The 17,917-nt window shown below is 36.0% G+C and overlaps 1 protein-coding gene across 3 annotated transcripts; it reads right to left on the bottom strand.

Annotated features, from left to right (window-relative positions):
• Window positions 1–1,450: 1,450 nt before the first annotated feature.
• On the bottom strand, window positions 1,451–16,437 carry LOC125682178 (leucine-rich repeat-containing protein 74B-like). 3 transcript variants are annotated; one of them, XM_056156957.1, is made up of 13 exons: window positions 16,381–16,437; window positions 13,586–13,745; window positions 12,610–12,821; window positions 12,247–12,354; window positions 12,041–12,134; window positions 11,854–11,903; window positions 8,630–8,711; window positions 5,510–5,595; window positions 4,201–4,395; window positions 4,021–4,113; window positions 2,481–2,744; window positions 2,243–2,328; window positions 1,451–2,067 (listed from the first exon to the last, which is right to left on the bottom strand). In XM_056156957.1, the coding sequence occupies exons 2-13, from the start codon at window positions 13,713–13,715 to the stop codon at window positions 1,896–1,898; spliced, it is 1,572 nt and encodes a 523-aa protein (XP_056012932.1). In that variant the 5' UTR covers window positions 13,716–13,745; window positions 16,381–16,437; the 3' UTR covers window positions 1,451–1,895. The 3 variants fall into 3 exon arrangements, with proteins under 3 accessions (XP_056012932.1, XP_048778553.2, XP_056012931.1); XM_048922596.2 differs by lacking the exon at window positions 16,381–16,437 and adding an exon at window positions 15,766–15,819; XM_056156956.1 differs by lacking the exon at window positions 16,381–16,437 and adding an exon at window positions 14,457–14,558.
• Between the last annotated feature and the right edge of the window lie 1,480 nt (window positions 16,438–17,917).

Below are 17,917 nucleotides of genomic sequence, written 5' to 3'. Positions count from 1 at the left end.
TAAATTTCATATTATTGTTTGATATCAAGATCTAGTCATATGTAGATTTTTTTGTAGGAAATGTTTTAAGTCATGTCATAACTTTTTAACTAATTATTATGATTTTTTTTGATTTTTTAACATTATGATTTTTTAAAGTTTTATTTTGTATAAGTTTACTCTAAGAATAGTCATCTTTAGTCCTTCATTTACAATGGTCAAGTCATGGTTTAGTTTTCATATTTTTTACATATATTTTACATTGTTTTATGCTTTTATTTAATTTTTTTCCGTCCATTATTGTCTTGCAAGTTTGTGAAGATGAATACTCAATAGTTACTAGTCAAGGTTTATGTCAAATATGTATTTTTTTGTCATAATAAGTACATAACACATTTTTTTTTGTTCGTTATCCAAGTTTATGCAAATGTGCATTTGTACTTTTATTGTATTAAAATTGGTTAAATTAATTGCAGTTAACTTTATTGTTCAATGTCAAAATGAAAAACTGAAGTTTTGCAAAAGTCACAGAAAAAAATCAACCAAATTTATTATTTTGTTATCTTAAAAATGACTCTTAAAAACTGTCAGAAAGCAGGATTTTGCATCTAATTTTTCAAAAATTTTCTGGGGGGGGAGGGGGGGGGGGGCATGCCCCCAGACCCCCCTAGCAGGTTCGCACCGCTACGCGATGCTCACATCGCATACTACTGAAAAATACTGACAAAACATCATATAATACTGATACTCTTAATTATGGGTAAACACCTCTGTAAATGTAACCCTACGAACCATAGATGGATTATGTTGACATCTGTTGTGAGCAAATTGTTGGAAAAAATAATATCATCAAGAATTGAAGATAGTTTCACAAACAGTGGTATATCATTTCCTCATGAATTACAATTTGGATTTAGGAATTATCCTGGTGCCGTTCCAGCACGTTATGTTTTAAAAGAAATCATTAGCTGCTATGTAGACAAAGGTTATCCGGTGTTTTGTGCATTTTTAGAAAACGGAAAAGCCTTTGATAAAATTTGGTATAATGATCTTTTATATAAATTGTATCACCTTAATATTGACACAGGACTAAAAGCAACTTATTAAAAAACCGGTATGATTACAGCAATTACTTTGTATCACTCGGTGGTATAAACTCCAAACTTTTCAAAACATCACAAGGTGTAGGACAAGGTAGAGTCCTTTGTGCATTTAAGTTTCTTGTGTACATAAATGATTTGTTACACGAAATATGCAAAACTAACAATGGCCTTATATTAGGTGATACATATCTTGTTGCAAATCTTTCAAGTTTGTAAAACCGTGAGAACAGCACTGCCTGTGGGCATAAAACACATTTCAATATAATAGTCATTTAAATACTTTCATCTAAAGTATATTTGACGAATTTTAATAACCAGAACTGACGTTTCTTTTTGTGCTTGTGTGAGAAAGAGAAGAGAAAAACATGTTAGATCAAAATTAACATTTATTAACAATCATTAATCAAGAAAATCAATATCTGGCACACATCTAGTATAATACTGTGAATCTAATGAGCACCAAATAAGCGCGACAGAATTAACAAAACTGACCATGAAGTAAAAAATGTAGATGTTTGGAAGGACAAGCAAACGTTTCTGTTGTTATCATCCTGGCAAGTAGTTGAATTCTAGGAGCGATCAGAAGAAATCTATCACATGGTTCAGTGTATATGCACGGACAGAGAGGGAAAACCCCTCATACTTATACAGGTATGTGTAGCTTGTGTTTTCCATGTTTGACATTTGCAAAGTCTTTTACATGTCATAGGTAGGCGAAAATAGACCTACTGATATTGAATATACTGATGGATACGTCTTCATGTGTCATTGGACAATATATAATGAAATGACATCATGTCAAGTATAACAAGATTACGACGTGTCTGTTTTTTGACGTGTCATGCTGAGGGATATTTTGAGACGCACAGCCTCCCGTAATTGTTCTAACTTGTCGTAACCTTTGTAGTAACTCGGACCCAGGTCAGCCTGGAGACGGAGCTTGGTGATTTTCCTCATATACTCCTTATGTCGAGTTGACAGCTCTCTGAACATAACGAATACGCATTATATGCACACATATTGTAGTACTAGCATTTGTTTAAATAATTCAATTTTTATTTTTTATCTGCTTTTACGATAAGTTAACAAGAATTATTGATGTTGTTTATATCGAGTATGGTTGCACATGGGATATAGTAAAAGTGAAAGTAAAATCATACTCATAGTCCACGGACCCGTCTCTGTTGGTGTCTAGCTTCCGCATTAAGATATCCAGCGATCGACCACTTAATGGTAAATCAATATTCTGAAACAAACAGGAACATTGCAATATTTTGGATAACGTACAGTTGTGTATAAGGCAAAGTTTGAGACATTGATGTGGAAATAAATCCCATATATGTTCGATTCACTTTGAAAGTCTACTACTGAAGATTGAAGTAGAATGCAAACACTTGCAGACAATCCCTGTTGAAATTCGTCTCTGCTTATCGTGTCACTGTGATCTCTGTCGAGGTTATGGAGTAAATCAATCAACCGCAGGTTCTTCTGCTTCATGTACTCAAACAGAACAGTGACCGGGTCATCTGTATCCAACACACGTGTCACATCACCTTTCTTTATTTCGTCATGACGTAAGGTATTGCCATAATTGCAAACGAGGTGACGTTGTTTCTGAATTTTTTCCAGTAGATCAACGAAGTCTCTGTCCACTGAAACATCCTGTGATATAAACATAAATTTGAAATACTTCTATTTACCTATTCATTACCTATTGGTAGGCGGGGGAAGATATAGGTAGTTTATTACTATCATCATTATTTTAGGGGAAAATGAAAAGGTAAAGATAACGAACAGTAATCAATCTCATAACTCCTATAAGGAATACAAAATTAAGAGTTGGGTAAACATGGGCCACTGGACATACCAGAGGTGGGATCAGGTGCCTAGGAGGAGTAAGTATCCTCTGTCGACCGCTCACATCCGCCGTGAGCCCTACGTCATGATCAAATAAACGGAGTAATCTGTAGTCAATATCAGAGAGTAAAGAACGGTCTAACGCGTTAGACAGCATATGTCCCAATATTGGGTTGTATTGGCAAACTTGATTGTTATAACGACCATAGAATTGCAAAACAAGAATGTTGAAATCCCATTAACATCAATTTCTTTGTCAGTAGCCTGTCTCTATTTATAAACTGATCATACGCGGAACTAGCTCATGCGTATCGAATCAGTTGAGAGACATAAACGCAATATGCAGGTGATAATGGTAAGTTGCTACATAAATATGGGAAGTTGACGATGGAGAAGCTGAAGTCATCTGGTTTTTCATAAAGTTGAGCAGTTAGTTTGCCGTTAATGTTCAATAAAATATCTAAGTACGAAGCAAATGTGGAGAACACTGTGGTGTCTTTTATGTCGAGTTCATTGGGATGAAAGACGAAGATTACGAACAGTGATCAATCTCATAACTTCTATAAGCAATACAAATCAGAGAGTTAAGGCAAATACGGATCCCTGGAGGATCAGGTGCCTAGGAGGAGTAAGCATTCCCTGTATAATGATATCGATATAATGAATTGACATGAATGAAAATGACTATTGTTAATAGTTAACACGTCGTCGATATATCTAAATGTCGAGTTGAGGTCCACAGCAAGAGATTTTTCTTCTCATGTAGAAGCTCTTGAATAAATTCTGTCTCATCAGAATATAAAACAAAATATGTAAAATAAATGCATTGTAAAAGAAATAAAATGCAAAAGAGAGTACACAAAAAAATAGAGTAGCTAGCCAACACACAGAAAAGGTTTCTTTTTTTTTTTTTTCTTTTTTTTTTTTTTTTTTTTTTTTTTGAGACAGGATTTCAAAAATCATGAAAAGTAGCAATGTGTTGATTCAAGGCATTTTCTCGGATGAGAAAGAAACGTTTAATGTAGGTCATATGATGATCACTATTCAACTTATGTGTAATCTTATGAGTATGACTTGATACCTTCAAGTCAATTTCCTCCAATGATGAATCGGAAACAGCAATAGACTGCAAAATCGCAAATGCCCCATCTGTAGTAATTGGATTAATGCCAACCTAGAAAATATCCAATGGACTTATAGAATTACATTGAAAGAAGTACTTTCAAAACTCGTAAACGTGGAAATAATGACTTGCACATACCTTGAGTACTTTTAGGATCTTGTTATGTACCACACCTCTCAAAAGCTGTCTGAAGGCGTCAAAGGACACGCGATTGGCACTTAAATCAAGGTAAGTTAGAGTCCGATTCCGTAGAAGAGACTTTCCCATTTCATGACAACCCTCCATTCCAAAACCGTTCCATGACAGATCTAGTGACGTCAAACACGTGTTTTCCTATTTTTTAATATAAAAAATATAGGTCAATTTATAGTATGTCATGATGTGGAAATTACGCGTGTTGTTATTTTACGCGAATTTCTTTAGTGTCGGACTTCTTTCATCCATGTTAATGTATTTCCGTAATAAATGCAATACAATTTACAGGGCATACGCAGATCTAGAAAGGAGTGAGGTTTGGATTTGCATAGTGTATACCATCATGGTTTTTGAGGGGAAAATTCAATTGTTAACTAATGAAGGCAAGAAACATATCACAAAAATGATTATCATGAAACGATTGAGTACAACATATTCTCAAAGGAATTCCTACTACGGGAACGATTTGTTTGATATCCTTCTTCCATGTAAGTTTTATTCATAAGCGTTTTTTAACCATAGTTTAGGATGCGACGTATTGATACTTTACACCTATTACTATACTTCTGGAAGATGTGACCCTTTGACGGTATTATATGCTACTGCGTTGCCATAGTAATAGACTTTAGTACAGATTAGACTGTCACTACTGCGTTCATCATTAGAAATTGACCGAAAAGTAACTGTACAACTATTTATCAGGCAGGGAAACCAAATATTATTTAATGAAGTCTCTTTAGCTAAAGCAAGCACGTAGCATGAGGTTGATGGGAGGGCGGGTGCCCTTCCTTAATTTGAACAATATAGCTTTTGCGTAATGTTTACTATTCTTACATGCAAAGACCATTATACAGTACATACAGAGTTTATTAACGGAGTGGTGTCCCCAACCCCACTTTTTAATGGCAGCAAAAGATCATATAGTGGAAATTTGAACCAATGAATTGAATTTATGCACTTTAAAATCACACCTCTATGTTGATGTACAACCCGACCCTCACCCCAATTTAAGCTTTGGACTTTTTACGGTTTCTTTTTTTGATTTATTTAAATACATTTTTTTGGTTTGTTTTTTTATTTGTTCTTTTTTTTAAATAGGGTTGATAGTGTTTGTACGAAAAGTTTGACTCCCATGGGTGGGAAAAATCTGGATCCGCGCATTCAGGGACTAAATTTTGTGCGTGTATTTAATGCCTGCCCTGTTGAAAATATCTTTGACCGGCATTATCCCTCTGTTACAACACAAACTCACTGCTACACTCCAGCAAATCGCCACAGCACCCAACTGTCTTAGGTGGTTCCAGCTCAAATCTAGCTTCTTCAATACGCAGTTAGATTCTAAAACGAAATAACAGAAAAAAAGTTTTATCCGTAAATCTCGGAACAAATCCACTCTAGATTAGTAGATCACAAAGTGGTGGTGGTGGTGATGGTGGGGGTGGGTTCTCTATGATTAAAAAAATTTCATGTCCACTGAAACGCAACAAGAGGCCCATGGGCCACATCGGTCACATTGGGCCATATTTAAAGATTTTTCCTACATATTCGCATGTAAAACTTTCATCCCTATTGTGGCCCCAACCTACCCCCAGGGGCCATGATTTTTACAAACTTGAATCTGCACTATGTCAGGAAGCTTTCATGTAAATGTAAACTTCTTGGACCCTATGATTCTTGAGAAGAAGATTTTTAAAGATTTTTTCTATATATTTGTATGTAAAACTTTGATCCCTTTTTGTGGCCCCATCCTACCCCGGGGGTCAGGAATTTATCAAACCTGAATCTGCACTGCGTCAAGAAGCTTTCAGGTTAATGTCAGCTTTTTTAGGCCCAGTGGTTCTTGAGAGGAAAATTTTAAAGATTTTTCCTATATATTTGTATGTAAAGCTTTGATCCCTTATTGTGGCCCCATCCTACCTCCGAGAGTCATGGTTTTAACAAACATGAATCTGCATTATGCCAGGAAGCTTTCAGGTAAATGTAAGCTCTTCTGGCCCAGTGGTGCTTGAGAGGAATTTTTTGAAAAGATTTTCCCCATACATTTGTACAGTGTATGTAAAACTTTGATATCCTATTGTGGCCCCATTCTAAACCCAGAGGTCACGATTTTAACAATATATCAGGAAGTAAATGTGAGATCTTCTGGCCCAGTGGTTCTTAAGAAGATTTTTGAATGACCTTACACGAGTTTTGCGATTATCTCCCCTAGAAGGGGGCATGGTCCGTCATTTGAACAAACTTGGAAGCCTTTCACTCAAGAATGCTTGTGTCAAGTTTAGTTAAAATGGGTCCAGTGGTTCTGGAAAAGAAGTTGAAAATGTGAATTTTACAAAGAGAGGGACATACGACGGACAACAGGCGATCAGAAAAGCTCACTTGAGCTTTTAGTTCAGGTGAGCTAAAAACGGCTGCAATTTTGGGGAATTAGAATAGTATACCATCATTTCAGTTTTATTTCCTTTACTCTTATATTGCTGCGTCAATCATAAGACGTTAGGTGCCAAGGTAGAGAAATAATATTAATTTACCTGACGACCGCCATTTACTTTATGTGGCGGCGGTTACTTCATTGAAATGGCGGCCGCTATTTATTTATATGGCGGTCGCTATTTGGTCTAACTGGAGGTCGCCACTTTATTTATATATGGCTGCCAATTTAGAATATAATGTACTTCGTTCCGCTGAGTTATTATTTCTTATAAAAAAGGTTATATTAGTACGCAGGCACGTAGCATCTTATTCAAAGTTGGGGTGGGTGAGTGGCAGCTGGCAGCCGTGAGTTAAATTGATATGGATTCTCTAACCTGATATCTACGTTTAACAGACCCAGTTCACAGGTCTTTTGGATACAATCTTGAAAACGGAGGTCCCATATCGCAGTTAGAAGCATTGGCACGATATAGAACCCTCACTGCTACGGCCGCAAGCGATATGCATGGGTCTATATTTGTGGCGCTTTATCTAAAGCTGGTGAGGTCTACATGTGTGATGTAAAACGGTCTACAAACAAATTTTAGTACTTCAAATTATATACCATTAACGATAGCCTTGTGGTTAGGGCACGTTTCGCAACCACAATTCTCAATCCAGGCACCACGCCAAACGTAAGACGGTTAAGATACATGTAGGTCGAGACTGGTTTTTGTTTGTTTGTTTGGCTGGTTAGTTGTTGCGTGTTTTAGGGGATGTGCCAAACACCAAGGTGTAGAAGTGAAGGTCGCAATGATTTTTAAAACACTACTTTCAAAATGGAGGTCCTATATCATACAACGTATCAGGTGTTGGCACAATAAAGAATCCTTACTGCTACGGCCTGGAGCGCCATACATAGGTCAGAATTTCGGCCAGTTATCCTACAGCTAATTACAATCATTGAACTATTCTTCTGGATTGGGATGGATCCGTGGGATTCGGGTTAGAACAGGTCCTCACTACCCCTTGCTTGTTGTAAGAGGTGATTAAATGGGGCGGTCCATCGGATAAGACCGTAAAAAGTGAGGCCCCGTGTCACAGCAGGTATGGCACGATAAAGATCCCTCTTTGCTCAAAGGCCGTAAGCGCCGAGCATAGGCCTAAATTTTACAGCCCTTCACCGGCAATGGTGAAGTCTCCATATGAGTGAAAAATTCTTGAGTAGGACGTTTTATCAATATAGAATCAATCAATCGAATGGGATATAGCAAATAACTAATCAAATTATCTTGATGGTACAGGTTTAGGATAAAGTTGTGTGTTTAGTTTAGGATATAATACTGTATATTGACAGTAAAAACCGAAAATACGTACTTTTCTAATCCGAAAACCGTTTCGATGATTGACTAGTTGAACAAGCGACTAATTATCTTTAATTCAAATACGATAAATCTTGGAGGGAGAAAAATATTAAAGGTGCCCAAAATAGACAACAGCATGCCAATTTTATTACGTAGTGTCTCAAAGAATTCCACCCCTTTTATCAGATGAAACCATAAAACCGATATTGGGACTCTCTAGATAGGAACGAGCGAGATAATAGAAGAAGTATTTTTCCTTATAAAGATCAATATTGGAATCAATTATCGACCATTCTTTTGCTAAAGAATCGATACTCAAGTTTACGATCGTGAGCGAAAACAATTTTAATATATTTATTTTCCATGCGAATACCAGTAATGAACATGCATGAATAGCTTAATTTGCTTCCATTCTAAGAATGCTTATAAGATCGGACAGAAATTCGAGAGTCAAACACAATGAGCTCAAAAATAGCAGACAATGGTTATGTGTGCTGTTTTACGTCATTATTTAGCTTAACATCATTGATATACACTATAAGGTTGAACCATCACATTTCCAGTATCATTACTATAATAGCATTTATCCATGTACATACCAAGAGCTTCTCCTAGAATAACGCCGCCTTGTTCCCTAAAAGTATTGTGGCTAAGGATCAGGTCTTTCAGGGTTTTGTTTCTCTGCAAGGTACCAAAACATTTAACACTTAAATTACAAGCGACTTTGTTACATGTGTTGTACACTGTACATAAGAGCTACATAAATCCTGAGAAGTACCACAACTCGCTGGTTTTGCAATCAACTACATGTAAAACTTATACGGTACCATTTTTGGTGGACAAATAATGTCTCAAGCTGAAATATTGGAAATCTGAAGTAACAATAAACTTGTAAGAACTATAAAAAAAAAAAAAAAAAAAAAAAAAAACAGAGTGCCAAAGACTGGAGTCACATGTAACACTCTTTTAATTTTGAATGTACAAACACTGCTTTCTTGCTTTTTAATTCTACCAGGTTATTGCAAAGATCAAAGGAATGCCGCGTTCATTATTCTATGATATACCTTCATACGTATCAATTGATGATGAGAAAATTGATACACATCTCGCTTGCACTTCGAGTTTTGCTAATGCAACAATAACGTCGATGACTTATAATTCAATTTTATAATCATAAAATTCAGTCAATATATGTTGTAAAACAAATTAATAAATGACTGAAGAACGTTTGTCATTCACTATAAACCAATTGTCTGCATTCCGAGCGCGATACACATGTAAACATGACGATGCAGAGACAAGTTTTTCTTGAACTGTTTTCAAAGCAATTGATATAATCCGTTAACACCAAACTGAATACTTGAATTTTTTTTTCAAAATAGATTTAGAATACCGGTATAGCATGACATGAACTGAACTGTGTACACTAGCTTCTGAGAACATTGGAAGAAATTGTAAGTATACGACCGGCGATTTCTTTTCCTCGGTCTGCACATTTTATGACGTGCAACAAAGTTTTAGCTGCAATTTATACTACTATTTATCAAGAAAGAATGATCGTATTTTCGAGATCCTGCGAAGCTTTATTCAAAACCATTCGTGTCAACAAACGGGGATGATAAACCTTAGTTACAGCGTAGTGTTGGTTGTTGCGTGTCATTTTTGATGACTTTTGACCTTGAACTTTTATGTAAAGGTCAAATAATAGAATTTTTTGTCCGAGCCATAACGTTTTTGTTTTTTGACACAGGCCTTTGAGACATATTATGTGAATAAGATAATGTGCCGTTAATGACCTTTGACCATTTATGTAAACTAAGGAAAATGAAAGGGGGGACATTAGTTTTAAAGTGTTAAAACAATTCTTCCTTTTTATGTCTCCCCTCTTCTAGGGGGATACATATTGTTTTTGTACTTTCTGTCCATCTGTGTGTCACAAAAACTTGTGAACGCGTCTCCTTCTATATGGCTTATCGGATAAACTTGAAACTTTGTACAATGCTTCATTGCCATTTGTAGATGTACTTATTGGTGGAACGGGATGATACAACCTCAAACTTATTGTGGACCTAAGAGGGATGGAGGATGTAAAATAACTTGTGAACACATCTCCTATATGGCTAATCTGATAGATTTGAAACTTTGTATATTGCTTCATTGCCATTTGCAGATGTGCATATTGTCGAGAGAGGAGGATCCAATTATTTTCCCAAAAGTTATAGTAGATCTAAGAGGGGTGGAGGATGTAAAATAGCTTATGAACACTTCTCCTATATGGCTTATATGATAGATTTAAGACTTTGTACAATGCTTCACTGCCATTTGTAGATGTGCATATTGTCGAGACAGGAGGATCCAATTATTTTCCTAAGTTAAAGGGGATCTAAGAGTGGTGGATGTAAAATAGCTTGTGAACACTTCTCCATAGGCGTAGCTTGGGTTCGAATATTACCGAGGTAGGGGGTCTGCTATCGACATTTTAACAACGTAAAAGGTATTGTTGTTTTTTTACCGAGGCAGCTGCCTCCGTTGCCTCAATGGAAGCTACGCCACTGTTCTCCTGTGTAGCTTATCTGATAAAATTGAAACTTTGTATAATGCTTCCTTGCCATTTGCAGATGTGCATATTGTCGGGACTGGAAGATCCAATTATTTTCCTATAAGTTATGGTGGATCTAAGAGGGGTGGAGGATGTTAAAATAATGTTTCTCCTCCTATATGGCTTATCCGATATACTTGAAATTTTATACAATACTTCAATGCCATATGCAGATGTGCATGTTGTAGGAACATGAGGATCCAATTGTTATCCTTAAAGTTATAGTGGATCTGAGAGGTGGAGGGTGTAGTTTGTGAAACTCTTCTCCTATGTGGCTTATATCGGAGTTCCATGTTCCTGCTCATGCTTTCTCCTCCATACCATGCGGTACATTAAGGGGGGGGGGTCATTTGGAGCACTTTTAATTTGGGGGAGCTGGGAAGACATTTGTTTTTCATAAAATCAATCTCTAGTTTCATACTGTTTCATCTTTTCTCACACATAAGGTTTTGATAAATAAGACCGTGTGAAATACATCTCAAATGTAAACTATCGTAAACCATGATCTAGAAGTGGCACGGGTCGCTTTAATTGTTACTTTCACCTAGTTTGTTAATCAGACCTTACCACGTCATAACAATTCGTGGTTCGGGGGTATATTGATACGGTGAAAGTGCATATCCATGTTTGATTATGATCTTTGACAGAACTGAACACAAATTGTGCATTATCGTACGGTGCGTGTATTCCAGCTTTATGAGTATTAATTTATATAGATTTTTCAAATATTTAAAGAACTACATCTTCACACGCAAGTCGGCGTTTATTGAAAGAAATTGTATCCCTTTCCCACATTTGACCAAGCACCGTGAAATGGAAAGATGCATGCACTTGTTTTTTTTCTTCTTAAGGTACACTTTTTAAAGACCCGTGCACAAACGTTTGCATATTTCAAAGAACAGTCATAACTGGACCCAGTTGCACGAAGGTTAGTTAACTTGAACATTCATATAGTGTTAACTTGAAGTTAACTGTCAGTTAAATTTAACTAACTTTTGTGCAACTGGCCCCTGGAATTTGGGTCAAACTATATTCAAAACAATTTCTACCAAGTTTGGTGATGATGCATCTATTAAAATGTCGGAGAGATGGAACAACATAATTAATTTCTATATCGTTATAGCACTACAGCTGCTGAGAGTAAATCGATACATGTAGTATCTCCATTTTCACCAGAATGTATTTGAAAGTGCAATTAATAAAAAGAGAAGGAACCTTATTTACCTTTATTAGCTTCGCTAAATAATTTGCGTCTTTTTCTGAAAAATTATTTCCTACAAAAGAAATGCATATTTATTTTCCCCATCTTTGTTATCTTTAAATTGGTTGCAACCATGATCAATGAACATGATTATGCAATGTATGTCTATAATAATCTAATTTTTTAAATCAGCAGATACCACACAATTACCAGATATGTTGAGTTTAGTGAGCGTCTTGTTTTTCCTAAGCGATTCTGACAACAGTCGAGCACCCCTGGAGCCAAGATCATTTCCCGCCAAATTCTATGGGAGATACCAACACTTGCATATATTATAAGTTTATTAACGATAATTACTTAATTTAAAATACTTGCTGTCGATTTTCAAAACCCTATGCAAGTAGTGTCGTACTTACGATATTCGATATGACTTTGTTTGATTGTAACATCTCTAAAATATAGAATAACCCAGTACTTTCCAATCCATTGCTGGACAGATCAAGGCAGGATACAGTGGAGTTGTTCTGAAATAGATAAAGGTGTTACCGTCAGCGTTATATTGACAGTAGGACTCACTGAGCAACTATCGACACCCAGTCCCCATTTCAATTCAAACGTTTGTACATGTTTTCGGATTTTGAAATAAATAGAGAATACATGTATGCATAAATCTATTGATAAAACAAAATTTTACACCTCAAATTTCATACGAAATACACTGCATTTGATATTTAGTTTTACTTTGGAACGTAAAGAATCGTTTTAGATTTAAACTATACCACAAGTGCAATGGCAACAGCTTTAGCTCCCGTTGGTCCAATGCCATGATAAGGAATAACAAGTGTGACTTCATTCAAGCACCGCAAGCAAAAGTTAGATGGTGTTATAGTCAGCATCTTACAGGCCTTCAGGTAGGTGTTCTGGCTAGTAGACGGCGCCACAGTCTCGGGTGCTTCCGGCGTAGGGGTGTCAGAGAAATAAAAGTCACCATCTGATTTATGTGAAAGCATATTTTAAGAATTGCTTAGTTTATTGTATAAATTGAAAGTAAATGTCTGTTAGTTTTTGGCTGCAGAACTGGGGCTCGAGTGCTGAGTGCACTGGTGTACACAATAAAGAAAAGTAAATTGCAAGATTTTTAGCTCGCCTGGACGAATGTTCCAAGAGCTATTGTCATGAACTTGATGTCGGCATGACACTTTAACCTGGGCTATACCTTTTTAATCATGGAGATAGGGTTTTGATTTTTCACATATAGATGCCTTGTGTGTATGGTACCAAGACTTCCTACCTTTACTGTGGACTTTGACCTACTTTTCAAAACCTTTAACCGGGGCTATATCTTTTGAACCAAAGGTATTAGGGATTTGATATTTCACATATAGATGCCTCATGACAAGGCCTTTTACATGATACCAAGACTCTTTGACCTAATAACCTTGAACTTCGACCTACTTTTCAAAATTTAACCTTGTCTACATCTATTGAACAATGAGGGATAGGGCTTTGATATTTCACATATAGATGCCTCATGACCAGGCATCAAAAACTTTGCATGGTTCAAATGGTTAAAAGGGATATGTTAAGTAGAGTGGCCTTTCCTTGCGAACTATGTTGTCGTGTGACAACTCTTGTTTGGATTCCACTAGGATCTTTAACTCTCATCCATTACATTTTTCAACACTTGGCGAAAACGCATTGACGAGACTCCACAGGCCGACAAAGGTCTATACATTTATAAAGAATACCACTGACCTACATCTGCGGGTGTGTTCCTTTGGTCAGGACTCTGTGGACAGGAGTAATTCTGTATTTCTGTTAGAGATGTGAGATATCTGTCTTTGTTGGTGAGGAAGATTTCTGACTGTTCACGGGGTACAGTCATTGTTCAGAGTGTCACATTGTCATTCTTCACCTAAACATAGAGACAACATAAAGCCAAATGGATTGGAACATGACAGTTTTCTCTTATTACAACATTTTGTAGAAATTGGCATGCAGTATGATTATATAGTTAGGTATATGCATATTCATGTATAAAGAAGTATAAGTGGGTGTCGACATATGCTCTCTCTCTCTCTCTCTCTCTCTCTCTCTCTCTCTCTCTCATAAAGACTATAATTGTTAATTCTGTGAAATAAAAGTTGAATATAGGCCACGATAATGTATTTATATGCACAATACTTTAAGAGTGTTATCAGCATGAATAATGTAAACCAACTTTTATTCGCGACTACTCTCTTTCGCAATTTACCAGTGATAAAATGGTTCACGGCAACTAATTTTCGCAACTTAAATTATCTTAGACAAATGCTAGAGACAATATTGGACTGGTTCGCGGCGAGAAATATCCACGATGATTAGGTTCTCGCTATTCTAGAGAAAATTTCTTGCTCGCGAAAAAGTTAGTTTGTACATGTATTTAAAACAAGCCGCACTGTCCAGGCAGACGTCAGGCCAAATTGATATTTCTGTAACATTGCGATTATGAGTATGCACACTACACACACGTCTCACATTTCCTTAGCCCTGAATCAAGTACACTAAAATACAATTTACTGTCCTCAGTGAGGATATTGAAAACAGAAGATTTGCTAACATCTTAAATAGACGCGACTTCTCTCACCGTGAGGCGTCTTTTTTCACCATAGTAACGTCATGGATACGGAATTCCGTATTTTCATTTCATAATAGTGATCTTAAGCTTCTTGTAGGATCTTTTAAATCAGACACACCATCAGAAAACCGTTTATGCCACTTATAAATCAACGACCTGGCTATATTCCGATTATCTCCTATTACTTCCGGTTTTTTTTTTTTTTTTTTTGGTTTTTTTCCATCGGAGTTTTCTCCAGGTTAACACAGAATTTTATCATTGCACCCTTTTCCGTTTGGTTGATTGATTGTCTGATTGATTGTATATTGCTTAACGTCCCTCTCGAGAATTTTTCACTCATATGGAGACGTCACCATTGTTGATGAAAGGATGCAAAATGTAGGCCTGTGCTCGGCGCCTATGACCTTTAAGCAGAGAGGGATCTTTATCGTGCCACACCTACGGTGATACGGGGCCTCGGATTTTGCGGTCTCATCCCCACGGGATTGTTCCGATGGCTATCGTGGAGTTTTGGGCGTTTTCAGATATATCTGTTGCCGTGGCGTGTTTTCTTGGTACATGTACAGCCTTTATTCGTCAAACAACCGATATCATGGCATAAGAACATAACATCAGCTGTTTTTGTTTCACAATTAAATTATATTTACTTGTGGCCTGTTGTTGTGAAAACTACAACTATTTGAATGCAAAACGTTAAATACGAAGTTTGTAACTGGTTTACCCTGGACCATGCGCGCCCTCCATGACCCTTTAAGATCGCAGTGTTTGCATTTAACATATATTGGAGATGATGTCATTTATTCCGAGAGAATTCAGTGTAGAGTGGGTTGCATATACAGGTCAGCTAAAACAAATCAATTAAATGCATTACAGTTTTAAGGATATTTTGCAAATTAATTTGCCAAGTTGAGGGTTGGATATGCAAACTTCCTAACGCATGCCTCAAAAGAATCTGGCTCAAATAAGTGTTTAATGGAATTCTATTTACAAGTACTTGAAATAAATGGTTATATTTTCTGTTGTCCATACGAAAAAATAAAACACATAATATTACACAATGACTTCTGAAGCAAAATCAATTGATGTTTTCATGAGGGACGCTGAAGAGAATGGATAATGCATAAACATAGAGTTTTAAGTATCGACCCTTAAACAATGGGGACATCAACTAAACTCATACAATCATATTCTTAGTATGTCACTTAAGTTCCCTCGTATTCTCAAAGAAAATAATAAATTTCGTTAGCAACTCACCAAAGTGAAATAATATACTAAAAATGAACTTAACTCGCAAATATCTTATTAACACAATACTCACCATCAACCTCTCTCGTGATAAAATTTGTTCTTTAAATATGTCTGTTCATTTCTGTAGAAGTAAACTATTTAACATGAAAGTATCGTTTTTGTGGTAATCACGTGTTTTGGTTAAATACAGGATATTAAACTATGAACATGTGATGGAAGTACAATAACTAATTGTTGCTGTTTAAAAAATGCTAGCTGGTTTATTGTAATCTTATCCTGAAAAAGAACCATTTGAGTATAACGATTTTCTGTAATTTAAATTTTTCAAATCTACGTACTGTGCTAAATTCTACCTACGTATTGGACGTAAACAAATGTCTGCCGGATTATCGGGATACTGTTGAAATGAAATAAATTGATTTCCTATCCAGTTCAGTATATATTCATTATAGGATTAGATCTGTATATCTGGATGAATTAAAATTAATTTCATATGTTATTAATACCCACCAAGTGAAGAAACAGTGGTATTCACTGGAGGCTTTTTTCTTCTCTTCTTTTTTTTTTTCAAAATCAAACTTAAGCAAAAAATCGAGAAATGCATTTTGATTAAAGTCCATGCTACTATTATACAAGTAAAAATTACTCAAGACATGGTCGACGTTATGACAATCAATCTTCTTACCTGAAAATTGATATCACAGAGACTTTAAACCGAGTCCATTAAAAGTCGAAGGAGATTGAGCGATTTGAAAGTTTTTCTACAGCAACATCTCATATTTAAATCGATAGGTCGATCCGCGGGGCGAAATCTGTTGTTTATTGTTATCAAAGGCTACTGTTCCATATTCCTACGGCACAGCCTAACAACCGATCAATATAATTGCAAGCAAATTAATTAACGTTCCTAAATTTTAATAATGATAAGCCTCTGTGGTGATGATCCACATGATTTCTTTCATAATATTCAAAGATAGCCAGCGGTGTTTGTAAAGTAGTTGGCGGCGCTTACATAACTAATAATTTTGTTTGCCAGAGGGTGATTCTTATTTCTACATCAATATTTACACTGCACAGTCGGTCCAGTTTCTTATTTGTTTGTTTAATGAAATCTTAAGTAATATTGGTAAATGTACATGTACATACATTCGACCGATCCATTTTTGCAGGATTGATACTAACTTATAATGAAGTCAAAATTTCGAAGTTGCTATTATACAACTTTGAGCTTTGTTTAGACGGCGAGAAATTTACTCGCCGTACATGAGCAAATATGCTCCTATATGTAGATGTAAATTTTCTGCACATTCACGTGTGATTTTATGCATTTTGAGTAAATCAGTGCATATTCTACCTCTCTATTCATTTGTAATCAATGGCTTCAGTTAGGAGATAGAGAAACTATGCGTTATGATTCACCGATTAAGACAATCGAAAACGTCTCCGTAAAATAAGAATTTGGACTATCATATGTCCATGTTTCTTGAGTTACATATGTACGTGTTCATTTCAAACCTGAACGTTAATGTGCAATAAATTATCACAACATTTCTCATTATGTGAAGTAGAAAATCATTATATTGTTCACTTCCAAGTGATACTTAGGGTATTTCAAGCACGGACTTGGTCTGTAATGGTGATAATTATGGTCCAGTCGGCAAAGAGTTCAGCAAATAAAACCACGGCAAAGAACTCGAAAGCACACATATGAACGATCAATCTCAATCCTATTTCATCAGCTCTGTTACATCTCTGTTGTTTAAACATACAGTAATCCATAATGTTATTATAATAGGCATACAAAAAAGCGCGGAAATACACCCACGTGAACAGACCGTGGCAAAGGGAAATTTAAATAAAATGTTTAACATATTAAGTTAAGAATAAAATGTCTTGCTAAAGTGGACATTACAGGTTGTTAAGTGCTTTTTAAGTTAGGTTTTATCCGGATCATTGTAAACTTCATGGAGACAAATATTAAGTTTTAAAATGATGCTGTTCTCGTCGATTAACAGGATGGCATTCAGCCGTGTTCGAATCTGAATGAAAACGAGTTGATCAAAATGAGAGTAGCGGACGTGTCTGAAAAGGTCCTCAGTGAAATCGAGGGAACCCTGCGTAATAAAAAAATTAAATCATCGTCACATGAAAATGGGTAACTGTATTGTACACACATCAACCTAGCTAGCTCGAACCGAGGACTCCAAGAAACTATTTATGTG

This window comes from Ostrea edulis, chromosome 2 (genome assembly GCF_947568905.1).
Source record: "Ostrea edulis chromosome 2, xbOstEdul1.1, whole genome shotgun sequence".
NCBI classification, from domain to species: domain Eukaryota; kingdom Metazoa; phylum Mollusca; class Bivalvia; order Ostreida; family Ostreidae; genus Ostrea; species Ostrea edulis.
Note: the sequence above shows the minus strand (reverse complement) of the source record. Positions and strands in the feature narration are given on the sequence as shown.

Bases quoted from the DNA above. Each gene is read 5' to 3' on its own strand.
- LOC125682178 (XM_056156957.1), bottom strand. From the start codon at position 13,715: ATGACTGTACCCCGTGAACAGTCAGAAATCTTCCTCACCAACAAAGAC. The intron at 5,596-8,629 runs GTATGTACATGG...ATTTCGTTTTAG, and splicing joins TATTCTAGGAGAAGCTCTTG to AATCTAACTGCGTATTGAAG. The intron at 2,329-2,480 runs GCAAGTGTTTGC...TGTTTGTTTCAG, and splicing joins AATTTCAACAGGGATTGTCT to AATATTGATTTACCATTAAG.